At 53.2% G+C, this 26,349-nt stretch overlaps 7 protein-coding genes across 7 annotated transcripts; 3 read left to right on the top strand and 4 right to left on the bottom strand.

Annotated features, from left to right (window-relative positions):
- Positions 1–40: 40 nt before the first annotated feature.
- Positions 41–14,020, bottom strand: CLUP02_10767 (uncharacterized protein; the record flags this gene model as incomplete). The annotated part of the gene is made up of 55 exons (XM_049289740.1): positions 41–119; positions 194–252; positions 308–535; positions 620–664; positions 750–863; positions 993–1,067; positions 1,132–1,179; positions 1,228–1,339; positions 1,416–1,574; positions 1,668–1,781; positions 1,822–1,895; positions 1,966–2,167; positions 2,236–2,251; positions 2,316–2,397; positions 2,467–2,603; positions 2,871–2,969; positions 3,115–3,192; positions 3,255–3,504; positions 3,607–3,618; positions 3,683–3,789; positions 3,898–3,918; positions 3,986–4,074; positions 4,139–4,162; positions 4,241–4,274; positions 4,447–4,557; positions 4,624–4,639; positions 4,725–5,011; positions 5,183–5,349; positions 5,466–5,620; positions 5,943–6,122; positions 6,188–6,285; positions 6,341–6,391; positions 6,535–6,612; positions 6,681–6,920; positions 6,992–7,531; positions 7,617–7,780; positions 7,880–8,118; positions 8,227–8,523; positions 8,579–8,784; positions 8,837–10,380; positions 10,446–11,058; positions 11,131–11,167; positions 11,241–11,246; positions 11,399–11,590; positions 11,677–11,720; positions 11,808–11,840; positions 11,895–11,954; positions 12,012–12,050; positions 12,353–12,460; positions 12,519–12,696; positions 12,759–12,786; positions 12,833–12,904; positions 12,959–13,491; positions 13,553–13,788; positions 13,846–14,020. 55 exons carry the CDS (start codon positions 14,018–14,020, stop codon positions 41–43), a joined length of 8,985 nt encoding a protein of 2,994 aa, XP_049146885.1.
- A 37-nt stretch (positions 14,021–14,057) lies between these two features.
- Positions 14,058–16,503, top strand: CLUP02_10766 (DNA polymerase alpha/epsilon subunit B; the record flags this gene model as incomplete). The annotated part of the gene is made up of 2 exons (XM_049289739.1): positions 14,058–14,788; positions 14,841–16,503. The coding sequence occupies 2 exons, from the start codon at positions 14,058–14,060 to the stop codon at positions 16,501–16,503; spliced, it is 2,394 nt and encodes a 797-aa protein (XP_049146884.1).
- Positions 16,504–18,520: 2,017 nt separating this feature from the next.
- CLUP02_10765 (uncharacterized protein) lies at positions 18,521–21,114 on the top strand (the record flags this gene model as incomplete). The annotated part of the gene is made up of 2 exons (XM_049289738.1): positions 18,521–18,859; positions 18,910–21,114. 2 exons carry the CDS (start codon positions 18,521–18,523, stop codon positions 21,112–21,114), a joined length of 2,544 nt encoding a protein of 847 aa, XP_049146883.1.
- Positions 21,115–21,564: 450 nt separating this feature from the next.
- On the bottom strand, positions 21,565–22,408 carry CLUP02_10764 (uncharacterized protein; the record flags this gene model as incomplete). The annotated part of the gene is made up of 4 exons (XM_049289737.1): positions 21,565–21,778; positions 21,913–21,994; positions 22,050–22,099; positions 22,290–22,408. 4 exons carry the CDS (start codon positions 22,406–22,408, stop codon positions 21,565–21,567), a joined length of 465 nt encoding a protein of 154 aa, XP_049146882.1.
- Positions 22,409–23,284: 876 nt separating this feature from the next.
- On the bottom strand, positions 23,285–23,669 carry CLUP02_10763 (uncharacterized protein; the record flags this gene model as incomplete). Its single annotated transcript, XM_049289736.1, has 2 exons — positions 23,285–23,524; positions 23,616–23,669. 2 exons carry the CDS (start codon positions 23,667–23,669, stop codon positions 23,285–23,287), a joined length of 294 nt encoding a protein of 97 aa, XP_049146881.1.
- A 652-nt stretch (positions 23,670–24,321) lies between these two features.
- On the top strand, positions 24,322–24,843 carry CLUP02_10762 (uncharacterized protein; the record flags this gene model as incomplete). Its single annotated transcript, XM_049289735.1, has 1 exon — positions 24,322–24,843. The coding sequence occupies one exon, from the start codon at positions 24,322–24,324 to the stop codon at positions 24,841–24,843; it is 522 nt and encodes a 173-aa protein (XP_049146880.1).
- Positions 24,844–25,537: 694 nt separating this feature from the next.
- Positions 25,538–25,937, bottom strand: CLUP02_10761 (uncharacterized protein; the record flags this gene model as incomplete). The annotated part of the gene is made up of 2 exons (XM_049289734.1): positions 25,538–25,641; positions 25,709–25,937. 2 exons carry the CDS (start codon positions 25,935–25,937, stop codon positions 25,538–25,540), a joined length of 333 nt encoding a protein of 110 aa, XP_049146879.1.
- Positions 25,938–26,349: the final 412 nt, after the last annotated feature.

Raw genomic sequence — 26,349 nt, 5'->3', positions numbered from 1 at the left:
CTTGTGTCGGTCTGGTCTAGTTCCATTCCCACACCATCTCCTATTTCGCATCTGAAGTAACGAAAATAGGGGTCATCGCCGTGGAGCTCCATGTTGATCGTCGATATACAACAAAGACACTATCAGGAAACCTTAATATTCCTCTTTGCCTTGGCCACCGATTAGTGATTACCGGTGTCGTTCTTACTCTCACTGACTGGCTCTCATCTTCTCTCGGACACTGCGTGCACTCGCATCCATCCTCCAAAAACTCTATGATCGTCAGATGTCCACTCCGTCGCAGATAAGCTTTGGGAGCATTGCTCACCATCTCAGTTGCCTTTTGCTGCGCGCTTCCCCATCGAACATGGTGCCCGGGCGATCGATCACGGTACCTAGTGTGGTCTCCAGGCGAGAATACCACGCCACGGGGCGGCCGCCTCTTGTACAGGAATGGCAAGGTCGCAGCGAGTAAGTCTTCGTGGGAGCCGCTTTGGCGGTTGGCGGTTGGCTTGGCTTCAAGCTCCAGGAGTGGGACGCGCCTCGTGTCTTCGTACTCCGTACGAGTACGGAGTAGTTCGCGACTATTTCTCGCAAGAATCGGGCTGGATTTCCTTGGCGCTGTCGCCCATTAACCGACCAAGGTGGCCAAGCTTTCCTCCAACATTCCTTGACAGGCCTGGCTCTTGGTTGTATGGTCGAGTATGGAGTACGGTACTTGACTCACGCCCACCCCCTTACAAATAGCCGAAGTTCTACCTAGAGAGCACATCAACTGCCAAGTTGAGGTGAACCGGGGGCGGTGATTGGAGGATCGTCTCAAGACTTGTCGTCCCCATAGAAGATCTCCCAGTCGTGACTCCATTTACACGCCCTTTCCGAGCCTATAAGCAGTCCTAGGCCCGGGGTCCGGGTGGGCAGTGAAAAGAAGGTTTAGAGCCGCCGTGGGTGCAGATGCGGGTCTCTCTTTGTGCCGTTCTTGTCCCATGGATTCGCAACGCACCGCAACGCACCGCACGGAGCGTACCGCAGTACGTAACGCGAAGCGCGGAGGTCAGCGGAGTCTCAGCGTGACGTCGGCCGGGGGGCTGGAGGGAACTCTGTGGTGCGAAAGAAATCGTGCGTCTTGAAGATGTATCGGTACGAGTTCACCGCACGTCGCCGGGCCAGCATGTTTATGCCACTCAGCGAGATACAGGGCTGGGGCAGGTGATTATGGTCAGCATCACAAGGCCACACCTTACGAACCCTCTTCACGGCGCAGCATACGGACACCATACGGGGCACTTCGGCGAGTGTCAGGCAGCTCGGCGAGGCCAGATTAGAAGCTTGAGGCAGAAAGGCGAGGACCGACTTGGTACTGTCAGAGAGAGACGAGAGACACGTAGCTAGGACCTGTCAGGCCGCCCACACGCCCTGCAAGAGAATTGGAGAACCGAAGAGTCAAAAAGTCTAACAAGTCGTGGGGTTGTAAGAGCATATGCTGCGGCTGCGCTGGGCATTGTTCGATCGTATGTTTTGTTCTAGAAGGTTTCTTGGACTCGGGAGTCGAAGGTGGGAGTACTCCGTATCCTATCTTCTCTTCTTGGGAACTACTGCGATGCTGGTCCTATCCTGCAGCCTGCAAACTGGGGTTAGGCCGGTTCGGCCATGTGCCGTTTTTTTAATTTTTATTTTCACTTCCCTACGGAACGTCCTGCGGACTTGTACTGGGGGAAACCTTTAGGTTCAGGTACGTTTGGAACTTGGCGATGCCGCCATACTGCGTATGGAGTGAGGCATGCTCCCGCCGCTGCTGCAGCCTATTGATGCCATACAACACAAGCAAGGGGTAAACTCTACAAGGGACGAAAAATTCGTGGCTCTCTCTTCCTTGCTTCAAAGTGAGGCATCTCATGCAGAAGCATGGCCTGGGGCTGCGGGCATGCGAGGGACGACAGGCTGCTGGGTAGGCCAGCATGGCGAGGTACGAATAGGTTCAGGCACAGCAGCAGCGGCGGCGGCGGCGGCAACAGCAGGGCCGTCGTCGCCTGATGGGCTCGATGCGAAGCACCTGGGCGGGCGTGATCTCGGTGCGAAGCGAATCGACGAAATGAAGCGCGCCAATGCAATTGCTACTGCCGGTGTCGGTGCCGATGTGCCGATGCCAGTGTCAAAGTTGTCAACCGATCGTGACCGATGGATGCTGCTGGTGCAGCGGGAGGTTGCTTCGCCCATTCATTTCCTTTCCAACTCTGTCTGCTCGGTGTGTTGCACCGTTCAGACGGTTCAGCTGTCCAAGGGGTGTGGTGATATGGCTCAACGGCACGTTAGGTACAACACCTACAACTAGTCACCTATTGAGCTCGCCGAGAGCACAGCTTGCCATGGGCCATCGATGCGCGAACTTTGCATACTTTCAGCCGTTGGGTTTATTGCCTATTCCAGAGAGGGAGGGAGAATGTGAGTATATGCACACCGCAACGATTACCCTAGCCACATTCTGACAGTGGTCGCAGGAGAGAACTGACCAAAACCACACTCTCCATGAAGTTTGCTGAACGAAAACCAAAACGCTGAAAGGGGTATCGGGTAGATGGTGTGACAGCTGGCGTTTGCCTGGTCCATGCCGTCCATAGCTAGGCCTAGGCCCTTTGGGTGTGTCTACGCAGTAAAGGAAAACAGGACGGGACGGTAAAGAGGGAGAGAGTAATTTGGGAGAAAAGTGTGGTTTAGGTACGTATACTCCCCTAGAGGTCAGGGTACCGTGACTGCTACAGGTATCGATGACAACAGCAAAAACAGAAGCACGAGGGCGGCGTATGCCCGAGGAGGGTCGGAGGGAAGAAGCAAAGAAGTGGGTGGGACGGGCCACAGGTGGGAAAACCTTAATTACCAAAAGGGGCGCGTACATGAATTCCGCATCTCTGGCGTTGTTGCTCTAGCCTCCTTTGCGGTTGGTGGGCTGTAGTCATCATTGACAAGTAAAGCCACACATCCTTCTCTCTTTTCTATGTGTGTGTGTGTCTCTCTCTCTCTCTAACATACACACACCCTCTACAAAAGTCCGCTACAGAGAAAAGGGAAGCTATCCCGTCTCTTTGGGTTCCTTAGTCGCAAAGACATGTGATTGAGAGTCTAGGCATCCCACCACACCAATTTTGTAATTCCCAAAGCAATCACGGTAATAGTCGCCGCTGACGGGAACAAACGAAAGACTACTGAACTTGCTAGCTACGGGCGGTCGGATAGTATATTGCGTAGTAGACAATCCGGTGTCGTCGACGACGACGAACCTTCCCACACGCCTCCTCCTTTTCCCCGGGGGTCTGGTGATCTAGCGTTGCACCACCGAATAAGGCGTATCGCGTATCGCGTGGCATCTTTCACGCCGTTCACGCCTACCTTGCGGATGCTCTTTTTCCATTCTTCACTACGCTTTTCCGTCCACCTTCTCGGCTTACAAGTTACAACTCTCTTTTCCAGATGGCGCCGCCGTCCACCCGCCGTCACCGCCGTAAGCATGTGTAGTCTCGCAGCGTACCCCTGGAAGAGGGCAAGATTGAAAATCGAAAAACATAACGGGCATTTGATGCAAGCACAAGGCTTCAGAGGTTCATTCCAACCAAAGCTCCGTATCTAGCGTACGCCTATTCGTTGCTGCCCAAAAGTGCAGTGAATCAACAAATGCAAACGGGGGGGGGGACAGGGTGGTGTGATCGACATCATCGTCAACCGAACCACGGGAAAACAAGATGCGTAAGCTGAGTAGTAGGTTCTCCGTGGAAGTGTTGGACGTCTTTGACTGGCAAGGCAAAAGAGATGCGGGCGCTGAGATGCATGACATTTGCCGATTGACATGTTCATCCCGTCCGGGCGGGCGGGCAACTCACCGTCAAAGCTCTCTTTTTACTTTCTTTCCCCCCTCCTCGCTGTCACTTGTGTCTCGCTCGTTCGTCTCTGTCAGCAGGATCAAATCTTTTAATAATAGACTTTTTAGGGATTTGCGAAAGCTAAGGGGGCCTACTGACGACGACGACGACGACGTCTTTCCGTTCGCACTCGCGACTTTGGATCTCCATCGTCTGTAGGTAAGTTCGGTTCGCAACCGGGAGCCTTCAAAAGTTTGCACAAAAACCTACAAGTCTACAAATGAAATAGCATGTATACGAGAGTCCACAATTGGTTAGAGGGGAGCTTTGGTCTTGGTGGTTCAAGCCTCTCTTTTGACCGTGCAACTAAACTCTACTCTTTTCTTTTTACCGTCACTACTAGAGTTTACGTCTTCGGTCCACGGTCTCGTCCAAGAGTAAAGACTGTGGTCGGACGAGCAGATTGGGCAAAATGAGGAGAGGGAAAAAGAAAGGGAGAGAGAGATTATAGTTTTGACCGCGCAGGTCTTGGACTCAATTTACGTGTCAAGGGCAAAAGAATCAAAGAGGCAAGTGGGCGAGAGGGATAATAAACTTCCGCACCACGACAGAGCACGTTCCTGTGTAACTTGTAAGAGGACCTTCTTGTTTACAAGATTTGATGCGGCTTTCAGGTCGATGTGATCATGCATATCGGCCTGACTTCTCGCGGCACCTCCCCCCTGGCCTGTCAACGAAGTCAGAAGGAATGGGAACGAGACTTTCTTTTTTAGCAGGAAAACAAAAAACCAACGCAAGTTGAGTCGATTCTTTTGCGGCGGTGAGGTAAGGTAAAACGAAAAAAATGAAAACCTGAATGTGGGATATAAACCTTAATTGCCTTTGTTCGCTCACCAACCAATGTATGAAGTCAGGAAGAAATTCTGCCCCCTCGCACTTGGCCCCACTTCCCACATTCCCAAACCATGGTTGTTTCCCCCAACCGTGCCACGGCATAGCAAAGACGTACATAGTACAGCCAAAAAAGACCGGCAGGCAAAAGGGGGGGAAAAGATCTTTGCTTTGTGAGGCGTCGAAAAATTGGAGATGGCTTTGACCGGTGAGGGGAATGCAAAGCAGGGGCGTGAGGAGGTGGGTGGTGGTGATGAGGGGGAGGCAGACAGGGGCGTGGACATGGGGGACTCAAGGGCCAAGCAAGGTTTGGAAAAAAGTTTAGCATGCGTTCTTGATATTGTTCAAGTCTTTTTGTCGGGGCGTGGGCGGTCTTGTACTACCATGGCTTGAGAGGGATTCCGTGCCGTGCTGCACCACCAGAGTCTAAATATCGCTGGGTTGATAAGGGGCGTACGTACAGGTTTGCTTATTCAAGGGGGAACAGCGAGAAGGGTTGAGAGGGATTCTCAGGGCCGTTGTAGTGACGATACGGAAAGTATTTTGGAGGAAAGGGAAAGTGGGAGGGGCGTGAGCGTGAGCCGTGGAGAAAGTACACGCGTACGGCCGTAACCAAGTGCGGTAGGAACTAGCAATGCCTTATTGTCTTGTCATCGAGAATGGCCGGGCTTCTGCCTTAGTCCTCTTGCAGAAGGGTGTGTATGTAGGTGAGTGTGGCGTGGCTCGAGGCTGGCTTGGACGAACAACAATTCTCCGGAGTAGATTCCGGTTGTCAAAACAACAGGCCAACGGGGGATGGATGATTTCGTAAAGTTGTCTAGGCGGTTTTGAGAACGGAAGATGAAGGCTTGGATATTTGGGAGATAATGGCTTCCAAAGTTGAGGATGAGGGGATGGGACTGTGTGTACACTAGGGATTTTGGGGGGCGTGTCGACAAGAGCTATTTTGTCCTTTTCCCCGTTGCGCTCTTGCTATCGTGGGGTGGTGCCTTTTCAGCGCAACCGAGCTGAAGAGTCCAAGTAAACTATAAATCTGATTATAGTGGTCATGTAGTCTTGTAGTCAGAGATGGGTAATCAGAGAGACAATGACTTTTTCTTGGTCGTACAACCCGCACAAGCAAGGGCCAAAACAAGCTGACGAGAGATTACGGTATGTGTACGTGTGTGTGTGTTTCTTCTTCAATGGCTGAGCTCTTTTGCTAGGGAAAACCTTCCTCACTTCCATCACAACTTTCTTCGCAAGTGTCGAGTTTTGGTTTTGGCTTTCCCTCCCTCGCCACCGCCACACGGCACTTCCAAACCGAACCCTAACAAACCCCTTATCCTGCCTTTTCCACGGGTCTCGCGGTGCCTGGAATTTGCGTTTCGAGTTGGTCCCCAGCGGCGTGGTGTAAGGGTTCTGGTTGCGGGATGAACCAACCAAGATAACCAAAACTCTAAATTTCGATCTGACGATGCGGTCACAGGAGAAGAAATGGAGACAAGGTTCAGGGCGGGGGATGGGGGATAACAGAATGAGAATGGGACTTTCAAAACTTGCAGAACTCGGTCGGTGTGGTGTGCTGACACTCAGAGTCTGTGGCCAAGAAAGTGAGAAAAGAGCAAAGTATAGAGCACGTTTCGTCGCTTTCTCGGTCGTCCCTTGGTCCTTGTCCTGATCTTCGGTGACTTTGCAAATCTTACATCTGGTGTTTTCTCTCCCCCTCCCCCGCGCGTGCCCCTTTCCCGCCCTCACTTGCTTGCTGGCGCTGCCACTTCGCCGGCCCCTTCCCGTCCCGGGCCCATCCCTCCTTTGGACCATTTTTAGTAACCTGATATCGGCTGGGTGTCGTCCTTAACTGCAGAGTTGCGGCCATTGTTTCCCTGGGAAATCTTGCACTGGATGGACCCTCGAAGAGGGGGACCAAGGGAACCCTACACTATCCGTACGGTAGTACCGTAGTATGGATACACGGACACGGACGATGATCGTTGGCTTGGATATAGATTGAACGGCGAGAAGTCCGTGATTTGGCGATGCGCGATGCGCGGCACCAGGAATACGTGTAAGTTGTGATATTGTCAGCATCACTAAGACGAAAAGCAAGCGCCCTGCCTTGATCAATGCTGCCGACTGCGGCTGCTACCACGGATACGATACTATGGAAGAAAAATATCCGATCCGAGGCAGAAAGTTTCCTCAAGAGCCGATTCAAAGCTAAGCATGGTATTCCTCCGAACCTCGAGAGCGAAAGAGAAACAGGGAGTATTCGAAGACTCAGTATTGACCTTGCTGCCAAGTGACCCGCATCCCATCGCTTGGCATCTCCACGTCCGGTATTGTGTCGTGTGAGCTTCTGCAGGTTCGCGACTCGCAGTCGCAAGCAAAAGGCGGGTATGCCGGTTTCTCAATCGCATTCCGGCGGGATGGCAAAGGCCGGCTGTCCCGGAGATTATCGACCGTTGCCGCAAAAAGGGCTCCATAATCTCCACCGAAACTTACAACTCGCCGAAAAGCGCCCTCGGTCGGCGGGACGTTAGGTGGCGGTGGTGGCCGACGTGGTCGTTGTACGTCGTCGTCAATATCCCACCTTCGGCACAGGAGGGGACGTACGTAATCAAACCCACCCATTCCGTATGTATCGTCTGGAGTTCCCGTCCCGAGCCCCAGAGTGTATCGTCTGAAGTGGTCCGCGACGTCCCAAGACCCGAGTCCCGTGGGCGGGGGGCTGTCTTTCTCATCCAGGGCCTCCATCCAGAGCGAATAAACATTCACCCACCCACCTGGGCTGGAAGAGGAATCACCGTCATGGTTCGTTGAAACTGACACTTACCCCTTTCAGGGTCCATTGCCGCTGCCTGTCTCCCTGCCCACTGCCTTCCTCTTTTTTGACTTTCTCGTGGCACACCGCACAGGACTTGCGGACGGAGCTGGATTCTGCTTTGAGCAGAAAAGGATTCGGTCTCGACTTTTGCATTCCTCTGCCCGTCCCCCGTGTACGAAATACGGACACAACTAAGGGCAGTCTCCAAAGTTCAAAGTTCAATCCTTTTCTTGGCGCTCGTTTCCATGAGGCTCTGCTAAAACACGCCCGAGGGGTCAGCATTTCGATTCGATCTGGAGTGCGGGATCCGTAGGTCTGTGAAAGTGATGATCATCTCCAGGACACACACCACGGAGCTGGCTGCCAATTTGAGCCAAGATCCTCGCCGCCTTTGCGCTTTGGAGCTTCATATTTTGCGGCGTGTTCATCCCGGACTCTAAAGTCGTGAGGCTCTGCTTCGGTGCCGTGGCCGCCGATTGATACACTGGGTGTAAGGGGTCTCGGGCTCGAGCTGGTCTCCGAGATGGACAAAGTTCTCGTAATGATGCCGTGGTCGCGCCGTGGTGATATGATGCTTAACGAATTCAACTCCTATTCGTGATGCAAAATAGTGTGTCTATTCACCCCCACGCCTCGTTTCGAGTACCACCCGATGTCCTCTAGATCTCGACCTGGTGGTGTGGAAACACACGATGCCACTTTCGCCTCAGCTGAGACGACTGGACCAGAGCCACGCCCTTCTGCTGCCGCTGGGTACTGCCCCAAAAGAAACCAAAAAGAACACCACACACCATCCCTCTCCCCCGTACCAAACTCCCTTGTTCGCATAACCTGACGCTGTAACATGACCGATCGATCGGCATGTCTTCCCATGTCTATCGCTGAGCCCACCGTTTTCAAAGTATTTCCCAAGTTAAACCCCTGAAGAAAACGGAGGGGAGTGAACATTCCCGGGGGATAACGGATCAACCAAGACGGATCTTCAGTCTGCTTCGGCTAATTGCATTATCAACCTGGCAGCCATATCTAGGAAAGGGAAAGGACTTGTGACATCCTTCTCTTCGAGCAGTCTCTTGTCGGCCGTCTCGTAGCCAGAACATTTGAAGTCCACGAGATAGACGCCGTGTTCCATCTCGTATATTTGGATGTCCACGTGCAAGGCTACAAAATCTCGCTTCCCCTCATCATCGCCAACAACATGAAAGCTATCTGGGGTCTTACTACCCTCTGTGGGAGTTTCTGAGGCCTGATGCAGTGCTGTAGTCTGGTTAGCGGGAAACCCTAGATCAGGAAGTATGCAAACACTTACTCGACGTCTCCCATCGGACCTTGATATGCCATGGGTCGGCTGGTAGCTTATATCTCTTGAGGGGATCAATACTGCTAGTTGAATCATTGGCCCCTTGAGGAGCGTGTTCCTCGACGAAGCTACCGTCGTTGCTGGGTTGATCGGCCTCATTGCCGTGGACTTTTTCATAGTCTTCGTCGGGCACATAAGTCGCACCGAGCTTGTTCAAGGCCTTGTGAATACACAAGAGGGCTTCCCAAGGCGCATTGCGCGAGCGGATACCGAATTGCCACCTCACAGGCTTTGTCTTCTTCGCCTGAACGACGGGCGTCATGCCTTGTGGCCGTTTGCTGGAATCGTCGAGTCTGACCTGACTGTTCCTGGAGTGAGGCTTGAGATGCCTTGCTGTCTCTTCCCTTTCTGCATCCGTGCGGGCGGATGAGCCTGGCTCGTTGACGACGATTGTTGGCGCCGGATGGTCCTCGGGGCCAGCCTTCTCACGCTCCATGTACTCTTTGTGATAGGTTGGCAGACTGCTAGGCAGAATTCCGATCTTGCTGATGTAGGGTCGTTGTCCACCGACTGTCGAGCCACCCGACCTCGCGGATGATGCACTAGGAAGTGGACTACTAGAGCCATCTTGATCTACTGAAAGTGATGACATGGTCTCTGTTGAAATATTAGACGGTGATTCATCATGTGGACAGGCCCTCACTGGTAGATACGTACCATTCACTTGCATGAGTTTGTTCTCGCGAACAATCATGTACGCATCTTTAATCGCTGACGGTTCCGCAGCCTGCAAAGCCTCCTCTACGTCCTTCTTTCCGTAACCCATGGTCTTACTGATCTTCTCTGTGACCTCGTTGTGCAACTTCTCCTGGACTCTAGGGGGGGCATTGGGTGCAATGTCACTCTTCTGGATGGCCTTGTTAGGGTCCACGCCTGTGTTGAAGAACTCCTCGACCGGTGGCGCCAGATAAGGCGGCAGGTCAGTCATGAACCAGGGGTCCTGACGGATATCATCAATAGTGGCACGTTGCACAGGATTGACGACCAGCATCTTCTTAATGAGGCCTGCAGCACCAGAGTTCATCCACTGCGGTATGCTGTATGTGCCGCGTGCAATCTTTGCGAAGAGACTGGGGATATGCTCATCGTCAAAGGGGAGTCTGCCCACTAGCAGGACGTAAAGAATCACGCCACAACTCCACACATCTACCTCCGGGCCAGCGTAAAGCTTGCCACCAATGACTTCGGGTGCGGCATAATTTGGACTTCCGCAACTCGTCTTCAGGAAGTTTCCGTCCGTCATGATGTTGCTCAAACCAAAGTCGGCAATCTTGACATTGAGGTTATCGTCCAGAAGAAGGTTTTCGGGCTTCAGGTCTCGATGCACGATCTTGTGTCGGTGGCAGTACTCGACGGCGCATAGCATCTGTTGAAAGAATCTACGCGCCTCGGGCTCCTTCATTCGGCCGTTTTGCACTATATAGTCGAAAAGCTCTCCGCCTGCATATTCAAGGACCATGATGATCTCGTTGGGGGTCTTGATAACAGTGTATCTGTGTTGATTTGAGTTAGCGATAGGCCTGAAGCGAGCCAGCGTCGTCTCAGACATGTCACATACAATTTGATAATGTGAGGATGTCGCAGAAGCTGTAGGTATTCGATTTCACGCTCCACGCGACCAGCCATATCTCTGCTGATGAGCTTCTTCCTCGCGATGATCTTGAGAGCAACCTGCTGGCCGGTACCATTGTGGGTAGCCAGCTTCACTTTTCCAAAGGAACCCTCGCCCAGGGTCTTGATGATCTTGTAGGCACCAATGCGCTGCTCCGTCTTGATCTTCTCCCGCAGCGGGGCGGTGGTATCGACGGGCGGTCCCATATTGGCGATGTTTACGGCACCGGGCACAGGCGGTCGTAGTTCGTGATGGCCGGCGGCGGAGGCGGCAGCATCGGAGGCGGCACCGTGCTGCTGGGAGCGTCGTCGGATCTGGGAGGGCGAGAGACTAATATGAAGCTCCTCCTCGTCGAAACCGGAAGCCATATTGCCGGTCGGGAGGGGGGATGGGGGGGGCTCAGGTCGTTTTTGTTTGAATGGGGTTTTGGCCGGAGCAAGCCTTTGGACCACACTCAAGTGGGCATGACGAAGTTGGAGGTGGATTGTGGAGGGGAACATGGACTGGTGAGGTGGAGTGGCTGCCAAGAAGCTCCCTGGCTCGTCTGGTTTGTGCCAGGCTGTTCTGCACCTTCAGGCTTCCTGCCCCCCCTTCTTTTTCCATCTGCCCATGCCAGGTGCCATTCGCCGACTCTTGCCCGCAATGGTGGGGAGAAAGTGCGCTCTGGTCTGTGCTTCAAAGAGTCCCGTCCCTCCAGGTCATACCTATTGGTGCCCCAACCTACAGGCCATTATTACTCACCACAACCTGATGAAAGAATCATCACGAATTACCTTTGGCAGATACTGCTGCAGGCTGAGCGCAAAAAAAATCCTACTCAGTAGCGCTGCTATCATTCTTAGAAACTACGCGTCCAAGGTAGCCTAGAAAGGTAATCATTGATATGATCCTCCTCACACCATCTCAACCCCCGTTCCATTGGGCCCAACATGGAAATCCAAGTAGAGTTTTAAGGTGGGTGAGCAGATAATGGCTAGATAGATAATCCAACTCACCTTGGGTATCATATACCTCAATACCCCAGGCTGCGGTGTGAGGCAGCCGCTGATAAGTGACAGCTCATAATCATACCGCTGAGTGAGCCGGTCCAACTACATCAGGTCGCATCATCAGTAAGGTTGGTGGCTGTAGCCTCATGACTACATGATAGCTACGCTCGTTCTGAGAACAGACAGACACAACTGCCGTTGCAGGATCGAACATCGCCTGACGATATCGGCACTTGCTCATTCGTCAGCATTGAATCAAACAAATATCAGGATCAGGTATCCGTAGTTACTCTCCGTCAGGTTATATCAGCATGAATACGCGTTCGTCCCGAGTCATATTCAAGCGCACCAACTACACACAATGATACAAGACATTTGATGTTGATAAGTAATGACTAGACCTGACCAGTAGATGGATCGCGGCTCGAGGCATACTCTGGTGGTGTATCCGTATCATTTTCACATACTGCGCCGGTGGTCACAGAACCTCTTACGCAGTAATTACTACCTTGGGTTTGGATACAGAATGGGCTCTTGGCCATAGGAAATCCCTCGCCCTGGACTCAAGGAAGCAGAGCCCAACTGATCGCTGGCATCGCTACCCGCCCGCATGTCATCCTATAGACGGCCCGGCAACTCAGGCCACCCAGGGATCAAGGCGCTGCAGCTGCTTGCATCGGCTAAACAACCCTGATCAATCCTACCATCCAAAGGAACAACGGCCCTCTGACCCAGGTATCTGTACCATTTGGAAAACTATCGAGATGCAAAGATTCGAGGATCAAAATCTTTTAAGACTATTGATGACAATTCCAGGGTTAGTCGGTAAAACATACCCGAACTGACTCAACCGAGAACATCAACCGGCGGTCTGGAATCCGGTGCATGTGCCCGCTTCTGTTTTTGGGCTCCTTTCGTCCATGTGCATGTTATGGCGGGAGTCGAGTACGGGGTTGTGGGGGGAAACCGTGTCTGCAGGACGAAAGATTCTGCAGCAACTCCATTCCCGAGGTTAAAGGAGCAAGCTCACGATCCCCTCCGTGTGCTTGTTCCTTGCCAATTGCTCGAACAAAAGACCAAGTGGAGGTGGGTGGGTTCTTCAAACTCGCGTAGGCTTCGTCTAGCCCTCTTCCTCCCAAGTTGCACTTCGACCCCAAAAAGGTACCTGTCGGCGAAGAAAGCAACCTGATGTTCATCCTAGAAACCGACTAACATAATCTCGTCAATATATGCAGTCGTAAAGTGGTGAGCTACTATTACATGAGCGTACAAGTTCACAGCGCGCATCCGGGGGTCGGCTAGCTGCCCCCCCGAAGAGACCTCCGATACTTGCGGGGCGATTACTAGTGGTCTTTATCGTCTTCCTCGCGAAGTCTCTCAACGAGCTTTTCTGAAAGATACGGACTCAACCCAAGACTATTCGTGTTAGTCTGTCTGTCTAGTTTGTTTCACAGAGGCTTCGCAACTTACATTCCCTCGTTGGTGATAATTCGATATGTTCCACTTGGCTCGAGCTGACCAATTATGTTGCCGCTTTGATCGACTTCAACGCTGCCCAGGATATCTTCAGGCCAGGCAATGCGACCAAAATCTGGAGGGTTTCTTGAATCACTAAGGTGGACGTAACCGCCGTGCCCGCCTCCTCCGGCGCCGCCTTGGGCACTGGCACCACCAGCACCACCGCCTCCGGCGCCGCCGCCGCCACCGACCTTGCTCGACGAACGCCTCTTGTTCTTCTGGGCAAAGAGTGCCCCTCCAGAGCCAAGATTGGCTCCGCCAGGCCCTGCAAAGGCTTGCGCCTGTGCTAAGAGGTCCTTGTCTTTATGCGCATGCTCCGCAAGAACTTCATAGAGGATCTTGGTAAAGGTTTGGTTCTCGATAAACGATCGTGGCGTCGGAGGATCGGTCGTAGAGAAGCCAATGGCTATTCTCTGGTTCGGAGGCTCATCTTCGAGGTAGGATAAGAGAAAAGAGGCTCGTGATGCATCCGCAGGGAAGACTTTCTGCGCGGTAGAAACGGTCAGCTGCTTTATCGACACGCATGGCAGAGGGACAGGAACTCACAATGCGCGGGTTGGACGGCAAGCTGGACATGGGACGGAAGAAATTGAGTCTAGAAACATGCCTCGGCATGATTCGAGCTACTGGTGCCAGCATTGTGAGTATATTGGTCGGAGGGGTGCGAAAGACAGGAGCGGCGTATTTGCAATTGAGAGGCTTTGTCTTTTCGAATTTTGGCACAGACAGCTCCGATTTCTTTCGATGACAGCATCCCAGCTGCCCAGAGTCAGTCAAGGAAGCTTGAGCCACCACCTGCTCCAGCCACAGCCACAGCACTCAACCCCACTTCGGCTGACTGTGGCGCGGGGTTAAGAGAGCGCGATCAATTAACCAAGACGCGGTGTTTCGCTGCGATGGACGCGTCTCAATTAAGCCTTTGGCGTCCCTCGCGACTGTTCTTGACAACCACTCTGTGACAAGTGCGACAACCGCCACTCCGAAGAAGATCCTCGAATTTTGATACACTGCCATCTCCATACCATTCAAATCACAGAGAAACGTCTCAATCATGGATCCGCCACCGTCAATATCTCCTAAGCGCAAAATGCCCATGGCCAACATCTTTGCCGCAAGGACGCCTGCCCCTCCATCTTCTGCGATACCCTCGTCCTCGCCCGCATTCGGCACCCCAGTCCATCCTTTGAAGCCTTTCAAAGTCTCAGCGCCGACGAAACACGCGATCCTCCCCATCATTCTACCTCCAGCCACACTACGACCACTGGCATTCCGAACCTTCACAAAGAAACACAGTCTGACCATTGCCTCCTCCGCCTTACAAGAATTGGCTACATTCATCGGCCGGCATTGTGGTTCCGCATGGCGAGAGGAGGGACTCGCAGAGAAGGTTCTGGAGGAGGTGGCAAAGTCATGGAAAGGCCGCAATGGTGGAGTTATCGTCGATGGCGCAAGCCCAGAGCTTAAAGATATTCTGAAAAACTTGGAGGGAAATATGAGCGGGGGCAAAATTGTGGCCGGCGCCAGAGGCTTGAGTCGACAGAATAGCCTTCTGATCGAACCGGGGCAAGATGTGGACATGTCAAACGCGAGATTGGGTTTGCGGCCGGCACAGGCATCGTTGGCTCGAGAGGACAGCCAACAGAGCTTTGGCATGTCTAGTCTGGGCGTCGAGGAAGAAGAGGACGACGAGAGTATCAAGGATCCGCGGAAGTGGTTCAACGTAATCGATGCCTACGATCAGCCAAGATATTCCTACAATGTTGCCAAGAAGCATTTCGAGAGGTACGACATGGGTTCTGCCCGAGGCAGGAGCTTACTCGCTAACGATGAGCAGGGAAACCTCAAAACCTTCACTCCTACCGCCAGCATCACACAAAACTGCGCTATTCAGAAACAGGTACAATGTCATACACCAGAGATTGCTCAGGAACGAGTCCTTCCAGACGTCAGCAGTTGCGAGCACGAGGGCTCCTTCGGGCAAACGGTCATCATCAAACCAACTAAACCATAGAATTACCCCAATCGCCAATCTTTTAGGTCGCCATGGTAGCCACCACATGCTTTTGGGGATGTTGAATGTGTTGCCTGCGGGAGGCCTCGCGATTAGCGACCTGACGGCCACTATTGCCCTAGATGTGTCACAAGCTGTTGCAATCCCCGAAGATTCGGCTTGGTTCGCTCCTGGAATGGTTGTGCTCGTGGATGGTGTTTACGAGGAAGAAGAGGAGTCCGTCGGCAAGGGACTGAGTGGTAGCAGCGGTGTCGGAGGAACACTAGGCGGCAGGTTCCAAGGCTTCTTCATCGGTCAACCCCCATGCGAGAAGAGGAGAGCAACATTAGGAGTCAGTGGTCCCGATGGCGGCCAGGATCACACCATAGGAGGTGGATTCGGCTGGATCGATTTCCTCGGCGTCGGAAGCGAACGAGCCGTCGGATCCAAGATGCGGAAGCTTGAACAGCGGTTACTGCCCCGCCACTCTGCCGAGGAGGTGCCTAGTAGAGGGCGGATGGTGATCATCGGCGAGTTGAACCTTGACCAACCACGAACGTTGCAAGCCTTGCGAAGGATACTTGCGATATATGCAGCTGAGCCCGAAGGCTCAAGTCCAATGACTTTCGTTGTCACGGGCAATTTCACGCAGCATGCTGTTCTTGCCAGGGGTGGTAGCGGCGGCAGCATTGAGTACAAAGAATATTTTGACGCCTTGGCCTCGGCCCTGTCCGACTATCCCACGCTCCTCCAAACGTCTACATTTGTGTTCGTTCCTGGAGACAACGACGGTTGGGTGTCAGCGTTCACTGCCGGCGCTGCGACACCGCTGCCTCGAAAAGGTGCACCGGATGTCTTCACATCACGTATTAGACGCGTTTTCGCAGCGGCAAATGCGGAGCTCGGGGCCAAGAGCGATGGCGAGGCCATCTGGACGTCGAACCCAAGCCGTTTGACACTCTTCGGTCCGAATCACGAAGTTGTCGTCTTCCGAGATGATATCTCAGCTCGCCTCCGCCGCACGGCAGTCCGCCTCAAGTCATCGAAACAGAATGCCGGCGAGGATGAGGAGACCCAGCCTCCCGAAGACGGCAGCGGAGCAGACGACGTCAATATGGCAGGGAACGACCAAGTCGAAGCAGACGAGGCTATGGACGTCGATATTCCCAGCGAGAAGCCCGCTGTAAAAGAGGTCAATTCGAGCCTGCCTCAAGACATTCATGCGGCGCGGAAGCTCGTCAAGACGATCTTGGACCAAGGGTATCTGTCGCCTTTCCGTCAAGCGACCCGCTCAGTGCACTGGGACTATGCGACGGCTCTGCACCTCTACCCTTTGCCAACATCAATGGTCCTTGTAGACACGACGGCGCCACCGTTTTGTGTGACGTACGAGGGGTGTCATGTCATGAACCCGGGCAGCATTCTTGTGCCTGGACGGACGCGAGTCGGTCGCTGGATAGAGTATGAGATTGGCAAGATTGGCAAGTTACGGGAGACGACGTTTTGAGTTACAGCATAGCGGCTTTGTGTTTTACAATACAATAGACTTGGGGCCGGAGTCGTGGCTACCTAATAAGGGCTGTTGGCAATTGGGGTTGAGAATGATACCACCATCTTCAAGGAAAGACAAGTCCCTTGAACGATGAGATGAATCTGCACATGAAATGCCGTTTACTCTGTGTCTATTTTATCCTTTGATGGGCACATAATCACCAGCCTAGAGTTCTCTCTCCCGTGTTCTACGGCTGGGGCGATGGCTTCCGAGGAGATGGACGTATTGGCTCTTAAGCTAATTAAGATAAGATTACCAAGTGATGCTTCTCTCAAGTTGGGGAGTCCATCACCGTTGATAGATATGGCAGCATGCTTCCTGTGCCTGATCAGAGGCCATCATTGGTTGAATCCTGGTTGGGAAGTTTTTGACGATCTTCATAGGCTTCATTGGCTGTGTTGGCTTTACGCAAGTAGCAACGCAGCACCCGACATGGCCATTTCGAAGACGCTGTTTCCTAGCACAGTTTTGGCTGCTCGAAAGGTTTGACATTGGGTTCCGGCTCTAGATACATAGTTCGAGAGGTACGAGCTCAAGGTCATGATGATCACCAAGGCATGAGGTTGAAGTTCCACTCCCACGTGGAGAAGCATGTTCCCCAAGCACGCGGGAAAAATGAGCTGCGCGTGAGTTGTCACTCCACGCAAACTTTCCTGGCTTAGCGCACCGCTAGACCACCGGAGGCAGGAGATTCGTCCAGCCGTGAGAGAGTAAGGTAGGTAGGTTGCGTAACATGAAGATAGGTGACTCTCTCTTTCCAGACTCCAGCCAGTCATAGCAGCCCAGACCTGGTTTGCGCTTGACCGCTGCTGAAACGGAGTTGACCAAAACGTGGAAGTCGGCCCACGTACTGGGTGTTCTTGCGGCATTCGTTCCCGCCCTTAGACACATTTCTGTGACTCCCTCCCAGCTTGTCCATCGAATTCGAGCGTGCACTAACAGCACATACCGCTACCCTGGTCGACATTCCCATAATGGGATAGGTACCCCATGGTCTTGTCCCTCTATCCCTTCTTTCTTCCGTCTCAAGTCCTGGCATCCGTCGGACCCGACCGTGAGGTACCTTGGTATGCTGTGGTCCCGGCGAGCGTATTTCAAGTGTCCAACACTATCCGTCTGTGTTCACCCAGACACAGTTTGGCTTTGTGTATTGTTATCGAGGAAGAACAAAATACCTTAGAACAAGAGACGAAAGTCCATGGCGGCCCAGACCGCGGGCTAAAATAAGCGAGAAAGTACTCCGTACCAACGCCAAGTTCGGCCGGGTCTGGCCTCCACTCCTTTGCAGCATACCTTCCAAAATACAGTGCTCCGGTTCGGCCCAATCAAGTCAGCAGCAGACCACTCACCTTCAATCGCCTCGCATCGCCTTGTCCTGGGCGCCACTGGAGCACGCCCTGCATCGTGGGGAATCTCGATCGAGATCTCACAGAATTTCCATATCTTTCGCCCAAAGCCCCATTCGGCTTTCCCGGGCAGTTTCGACCGCCGATCTTCCTCCAAGACGACGCAGGAGGCACAACTGAATGACTTGGCTTTCGCCAGCATCGCGAACACCACTCGCCAGCACTGCGTGCGCGCTTGCGTTGCCATCCAGGTTGTGTGGGCAGCCTCGGCCTCAAGCTCTGCCTTGCTGACTGATATTGTCGGTGACGCCAGCTCCGTTTTCGAATAATCTACCTTATTTCTGCATCTCGGCTCGGATTGTTGCTGCCGCTCCTGCTGCTCTTGACGCTTGTTAGAGCGTAAGAAGAAACGCTCCGAGCCTTTCAGACGCCACCTCACGAGCCGTGGGACCTACCATTTGTTACCATCGTCAGCGGTTGCTGCTACCTACCGTCTGGATCCGCCGCACCGACGTTGCACCCATTTGTTTTGAAGTTCATGGGTCTGGACATCACGGCATTCCATCCCCGCTCTCAGTGAACCGCCGTTGGCAGGACCACACCATCACAAGCAATCAAAAAAAGCCATGGCATTGTCACCGGGTGGCATCGTTTCGGCTCAGCTAGGCTTCCTTGCCATCTTCAACCCATCGTTGGGTCATTCCGATGAGACTCTTGACGATCAAATTGTTTACTACTCTTCAGTCAACACCCAACGACATAAACGGCGTCACCGCTCACGTGCAAAGCCAACTGAGAATCTGTCTCCAGAGGAGCGCAATGAGCGTCTTCGTCAGATTGGTCTTGCCCAGGGCATGGTCGAGTTCAGCAAGAGCTTCTCTGGCGGCCAGCCTGTCGACTCCATCGACACGGACAAGACACGTGTGATCCTCCATGAGCTGGAGCAAGACTGGTGGATTCTTGCGGTACGTTTCTCCTTACACTGCTTTGTTTTCCTATTGCTGATTGCCTGCAGTCCATTGATCTTACTCGTATTCCTTTGCCGCCCAAGCTTCAGACAGGGAAAGCACAAGAAACCCCAGAAGAGGTTGTCGAGTATTCATCTAAGGAGATTAAGCCGTCATCTCTTCTGTTGCAGGATCTGCTCCGTGCTCATACTATCTTTCTGCTTCATCATGGCACCTCACTCAGTGCCCTGTTTGTTCGCTCCCGAAGAATGAGTTTCCTCAGCCTGCTTGGTCGGTATTGGGACCTATTTTTGTCAACTTGGAACGTAATGTTACAAGGGAACCCAATTCGCACAGTATTTGGAGGCATCAACATCGCTGCGTCTGGCGAACTGGGCATTGGCGTCGGCGAAGAGGAGCGGGGCAGTGGGGAACGAGAGGTGTTGGAAGGGCTCGTCACTAGAGTTGAGGGTCTTAAAGACCTGGTGGTCTCAAAATTTGGATCATTGGATGCCGATGGGGAGTCGAAAACCGGGAAGGAGCCGAAGAGGTCCTGGCTGGGTACAGGAGAAGATCCAGGTCCTGAAGACGGTGCCATTTTTCTGGGGACAGGAGCGTTATCTCGCAAGTCCGTGAGAGATATCACCCTATGGATGGAAGACTTGTATACATGGGGAGAAAACGCCTACGGCGTCATTGATAGTCCGACATCTCTTCGCGCTGGCCGACGGGTGAAGAGATCTAAGCCGGTCCCGGAAGCCAAACCAGCACCAGCCCCGGCGCTTACAACGAAGCCAGCAGTACGACCGCCGGTTCGCCCCAACAATCATCGATCAAATTCTGGCTCTGCTTCTGGGAGCTCGACCTCGACGAGAACACTGGCTGAGCGGCGTGGGCTTGATATTGGTACGGTGAAAGAAGCCAAAAGGCCAAGTGACACCAAGGACAATTCGGCCCCCGTTCCCGAGATCGGCGACACCGAAGCCGACACTGTAGCCGCTACCGGCTCTACCGCTACGCCAACTCAAGGAGAGAGCGATGGCCACATGGACAAACTTATGACGGTCATGAAGTTGGGGTACGGCACGTATTGGTCAATCGGCAAATCGGATACTTCTTCGTCTGCGGTTAGGAGCCAACTATCTGCCGTTGCTGCGTTTCAAACTGGGGAGTCCTCTAAGGCTGCGGTGAACCCGCATGTGAAACCTAAGCAGATGGAAGATGACGAGGGACACTACCTCATTGGCCTGATGGGCGATGTCGAGGAGGGTAGTGGCGATGAGGAAAACGGAGCCTCAGATGAGGCAGCTGAGCCCGAATCGAACTCTCGTACCATGCTACGCACCGTCCACGTTGAGCTTGACAAAGTTGGCACGGATCGCCTAGAAGCAGATGTCGTGAGGAACCTCGGCAACCTCACGAACGATGTGACGCCTCTCGGAGCCAACGCTGTGAGCTCGAACCCGACATTTGGAAACCAGGACTCGAACAAAGCAAGCAAGATGCGCGTCGTCGTTTACGTAAACAAACCCTTCATATTTACTTTCCTCTTTGAGTTGAGGACCGACTCACTGGCCTGGGACTCGTTCTACAAGTCTCTTCATTTCCAGTTGGCACCTTTACGAAAGCCACTTTTATCTTCGATCCAATATCGGCCAGATAGGCCGGAGTCCAGTTCTTCATCGTCCAACATCTACGATCTCGTATGGGACGCTGAGGCTATGACGGTACATTCGACCATACCAAATATTCCGGACCACACACAAGCATTCCTATCAAACGCACCATTACCATGGTCAAGAGTGGAGGCCATGAACACACACATGCAACTACTCAACATTTTCAACCTCACCAGGCCGGAAATGAATCAGCTCGAGAGGACCTGCAAGACCAATCGTGGCTGGTGGGTCGTCTGGCAGCGCATCCTGAATCGACACGCCACGAGCGACGAAGCATTTCAGCCAGCGCAGAACTACGAGGACGGCGCCCAGTCGACGTCGGATAGGGACGTTTCCCCAGCGAGCGGCGATGGATCCAGCACAGCGCGGCCGGCATCGCCTACGCCGCCGAGCCCGACGGTCAGTAAGGAGATTATCCTGATCCGTAGGGCGAGCGATCACGCCGGCTACCGCGGCGTCAGCTCGTCGTTCGCCGAGGGCGGCATAGGACTGACGGGATCTGGGTGGGGCGGTGACGGCGCGGGCCGTCTTGCGTCGGGGATCGGCATTGACACACGGAAGTATATTGAGGGGCTCTTGAACTTTAGCCGGTGAAGAACATGATGTAGTTGCTCTAGAACTCTCCAAAATCTAGGGCGGCCGGGGCGGTGGTCAATTTTCCTTCCTTTCTCCAACTTCTAGGTTGAGAGACACGCGGAGTACGCGGGGAGCGCAAAAACGGATTAGCTTCGGCTGTGGCGTTGGGTTCGTGTCAATAACATGGGAGACATCATGATGATACGCATCAACGGTGGACTTTTTTTTTCCCCCTCGTCAAGAACATGATTAGATGAGGGTAATTTTTTGTCAATGAATGACCAAAGGTCGATATCTCATGACCGTGCGTAAACCCATTGCACTCGAGTAACGTCATGATTCCTTTCCTGGTGTACTTTTTAGGACGAAAGTGCCCGGCTTGGCTTCGGGCTAATTTTGAATCCACGGCGTGTGTCTGTGTGTCTGCTCTGCTTTGCTACACTACCTAGACTTGTTAGTAACAGCAGGTCATAATTTCTGCGCTAGAGAAATTGTAATTCTTCTATTGCCGCGGTAGCTTGACAGCGGCTCGGTAGCCATGACGCCATGGGACCTAGAAGTGTGACGCGTGACATTTTGGATCTGGGTATTGAGTTGAGTGTGAGTAAGTGTCCTAAACGTCACGATCCAGGGCAGTAGTGTAAGGCGAGCAGAATCGCCTTCGGCCCTGGGTAGGGGGCTTCTGAAGGCGACAACAGATGAGTAGTTGATTACGTCTAGAAATGGGACATTAGAGGGCTTATGAAGAATGGATGATCGCTTGGCAGAGCAAGCTACCTAGACGAAAGAGCTGCAGGGCGACGCCGAGCCCTTTACGTTGGATGAATGTGTTTTCTTTCGTCGGTGCCGCCAGTCTCAATGGCTGCTTCACTCATAGCGGCAAAATACGTCTCAAAAGCTGAGAGTCGATTTTAGTGAAGGAGAAACAAAGACCATGATACTTCCAATGCCACTAATGAGCGGATGAGGTCTCTTATCGCTCCGTTTTATGTCCCTAACGAAACTAAATGAAAGTTAGAGAGCAAGAGACTGAATGGAGATGTACGAAGATTTAAAGAGATCTTCTTAACCTCTATGTTCATATGATGATAATTTTAGCTAGATACTGTCCGCTCTCAAGCGACAAAAAAAGGTTAATCAGGACTTAGGGGACTGTGGACTGGTAGCGCTGATTTGAGGGTGTAAATCATGACCGTGAGTTCACCACGCCGGAAGCTTGTTGAATAGTACGCGGGTGTGACTGTTTGTCCGTGGGGAAGCCACTGGGGGATTTGCTGCTCCTGCGTTTTCTGTTATTTACCTTGATTATCATGACTCCTGGCTGAATATCTGTGAGGGTCTAGATGGATGGCAGCTCAAGTTCGACGCGACAGACTTTCCCAAGCGCGGGATATGCTGGCTTCACCTTGTTTCACCGAAGTGGTCGCACAAGGTTCGATAGGACGACAGCGATCGTAACAAGGGTACAGAAACAATGAGCCGGGGCTTAGATGTGTTGTGGATGGTCGAAATGGATGCTTTCTCTAGGGGTGGTTGCTGGGCTGCGGCCGACTTCCCCCAAAGCAACAGCGAATCGCCAGGAAGAGAGGGGGATTTGCTGCAGGGGCCGGAGAACGCACGGCAGACAAGGCGAAGAAGGAGGGGCAAGAGGATTTCCAAGGATCCCAGAGAAGTGGGAGGGGGACTGCGAGGCTCTTCACCTGCCAACCGGCATCACCCCGCCGGTAATAACCTACGGAGTGCAGCATGTACAATAGGGGTTCTCTGTACTTCATAGGGAAGGTAGGGAGAGGATCTGACAGAGTTGACAGGGCCCAGAGCACCGAGAAAAGTCTTTTCACCTTCCATCCCTACCACAGGAAAGCTGGATGGTAAACTCATGAACCCTGCAGGAAGGGCGAAAACAGAGCCACAATTGCCAATGAGAGCCGCGCAACCACGAGCGCTGCGGCCTTGCTTCCTTTTGCTTGCGGCCTCCCAAGAGTTTCCCAACAAGTCCACAAGTTGGACGAGAAGAGGGCCCAGTGGTCCACGGCTTTCGGGCACGTCGGGAGAGGCGCCCACCAGAAACGCGCCACCATCTGTAAGAAATCTTTCCCTCTCAGCCCCGAGTTGCTCACTCCCCCTGCAAAGTTCTACTGCCTTGGTTTCAGAAGATAGCTGTTGCCAGTTGGATATGCCCTATCCGTCAGTACGGGGCAGGTCGGTGGGCGCGAAATGTATGACGGTCGCGGATGTCCCAGGGATTCGTTGGGCTGAACGCGGTCTCGTCCAAGCCGTCTAGCGGCATCGTCGGAGCCGTCTTGGACCCTTGGATGATGCCATTGGACCGCGTTAGGCATGTCAGGCGCTCGAGCAACATCAAGCTTGAAGCTGCAAAGCAATGCGTGGAAGCTCGCGCCCTACCGAACGGTGTCATGTACAGTGTCTTGCGTGTGCGCATGTGTAAGTACATCGAGGCTCAGATGCCAGTAGATAGAGCACGGAACTGAGGTAGGTAGGTGGGGGGAGGTACGTACCGTGTTAGTGTTGATGGCGTTGTGTTGTGTTTTGCGCGCGTGAAGGAAAGACATTGGCTGGTGAGGTCATAGTTCCCGCAAGTGCCGATCCATCATCGAAGCTCTATCTCCCTCTTGTCCTTGTCCGCGCGCAGCTTCCGCAGCAGCAGCGCACAATCTCCATGCCCGGTGCCGAAAGAGTTCTTCTTCACCTTACACAGTAGAGGCGGCTTAGGTTAGGTTCCCATCCATGTCCGACTGACTTTTTAACCTGGGAAGAACCCTCCTCGACCGATCCCATCCCACCCTCCCAACTTATTAAAGATACCCTTGTCTGCTGCTCATTGCGACTGCCTTACCGCCACGACCTTAATCACCCGACAACCAAAGTCCAGATCCAGAACTATCTTATTGTCCCACGCCACCCCTTAAGACTCTGTTTGACTCTTGTCCTCCTCCACATCACACACACAACTACAGTCCGCCGAAATCGACATTTCGTTGTTTGTCTGACAATATCAACAGCAAAGATTCACCATCGTCATCAAGCACCAGTCACGCCACAGCATCCAGCTTCGTCTTAGACACAGCTATAAACAAATCGACGACACCAATTACACATTCCGGTGCTTATAGAGAACCGTCCTCTCGGCTTTTTCAAGCTCTCTAGATACCTGAAATCGCTCTTGCCGAATTCTCACGACAAGCGATACACAACCAGCCCAACATGATGGAATCAATGTTGCAGGTCCTCGTCCGAGGTGTACAGATCCTCTGGGTCCTCCTCGTCACAGCATTGATCGGCAATGTCATCGCCCTCAACATTAACAGCGCCGGCTCCGCTATGGCCGCCATCAACTTCTCCATGTTCGTCGCCGTCCTCAGCTGGCTGGCGGCTCTGTACGGCCTTGCCGCTGCCTTTGTCTCGGCCATCGCCATTCCCATTGTGCTGTTGGCCCTTGACGGCGCAGCCATTCTCTTCACCTTCATCGACGCTATTGTTCTCTCGGCCAAGCTGCGCGCAGTCAACTGCGGCTCTCTGAACAGAAGCAACCTGCCGAGCGATTACATCGTCTGGGGTTCCGGCGACGATGAGAAGCGATGCCGCGAGATTCAGGCCAGCACCGTCTTCATGTGGTTCCTGTTTGCTAGCTTCTGCGCAGGAGGCTTCTTCACCTTCATGAACTTCCGTCGCGGCGGTGGCTCTGTCCGCAGCTCTCGCCCCAGCATGGCCCAAGTCGGCGTCTAAGTCTACGACTTTCTCAACTATGTGCGGCGCAGACTCTGCAAAATGAAATAGAGAACAAACGGGGTATGGAATTGGACGGGCCGGCTGGGTAGGACATTTGGTCATCGCAAGACTTGCAGGAAGACCACTGAGTCCTGACGGCGTTGGCGGCAGGTTATTGATAACTTTACCTTTCATGATGGCATGTAGTAATAATGAATGACTGGATATGGGTATGGGATGACATGGATATCTTGTCAGGGATACGGCGGGGCCTATGATGCCTTGGGAGCTGGGGCATTTGTCATGGAGCCATGAGCAGCTCTTTGTAGTACAACAACGAATTGATACCATTCCACGACTTTACCCTTCCCCTACTACATGTGACCCATACAGGATTATAGGATATGGATTATGTATTCACCTCCGAGATTGACCAAATCGATACTGAGCATACTGCGATCGTGAGCTAGCTGACCCCCTTGGCATCGAGATATGCTTGATAAATTCGTTCAAACGTTCGATTTAAATCTAGTCTTTTGGACCGGGCTGGATGCCTCGCCTCAATATGTGCCGCCTGGTCTTCTATGACGGCTTGCCCTCAACGCCAACCATGTATACACGCCGAACACCATGCAGGATGTTGCGGGCTTGGTAGTAGAATGCCCAAAGTCTCGTTTTTCCAAAGAGCCCAGTAAGCCCCAAAATGCGCTTCTTATAATGTTGCCGCTGCCTCAGCCGCGCCGGCGGCCTTGAAGGCGCCCTTGTTCGTCCACCGCACCTCGACGTTGTGCATCCATTCCATGTATCGTGACCAGCCTGTGGGTATACCGTGTCAGCACCTTGAACGATGACGAGAGACTTGAGAGACCGGGGCGAGGCTTACTCCAGTATGCAAACTTGCGACCAAAGTATTTGCCGGCAAAGGGAACAATGACCATGGTCAAGAGGAGCTGGACCTGCTCCAGACTACGCTCCCACTCCTCCTGGGCGTCTGATTCATCCTCGGAGTCTAGCACGCTGCTCGATATTGAAGGCAGGGAGTCAATCTCGTCGTTATCGGAGGAAGGTGAGACGTCGTCGTGCAGGATGAAGGAGTCGGTGGATGCCATCATGTCGGGGGAAGGCAGGCGTCGTCGGCAGCTCGGTTCTTGGGTTCAGGTGCGTTGAACGAATCGGGGGAGGAGGGTATCGAACTCGGTCGGCACGCTGCTTCTCGGAAATAGCTAGGGTCTGTCCCTTGCACGCGTCCGCTTGATGTTCGTAGCTGTTGTGATACAAGACGACCCTCTTGATGGGCGTTCGCAGGGGACGGTTGATTCAAGGTCCGCGATGTCTCTCCAATGGTTAATGCCGGTGCAGCTTGAATGGGCCAACAGCGGAGATCGGAACGCCTGGAGCTCTCTCTCCCCCGTTTCCTCAACCAGAAACGGCAATCAGGACGGCCACTCGCAGACGTTGGGACCTCGATTGTAATTGGCTTGCAAGTCGCTTTTGATGGGTCCTACTAACGCTGCAGGCGAGGGG

The sequence above is a fragment of the Colletotrichum lupini genome, chromosome 5 (assembly GCF_023278565.1).
Source record: "Colletotrichum lupini chromosome 5, complete sequence".
In the NCBI taxonomy this organism is placed as follows: domain Eukaryota; kingdom Fungi; phylum Ascomycota; class Sordariomycetes; order Glomerellales; family Glomerellaceae; genus Colletotrichum; species Colletotrichum lupini.
Note: the sequence above shows the minus strand (reverse complement) of the source record. Positions and strands in the feature narration are given on the sequence as shown.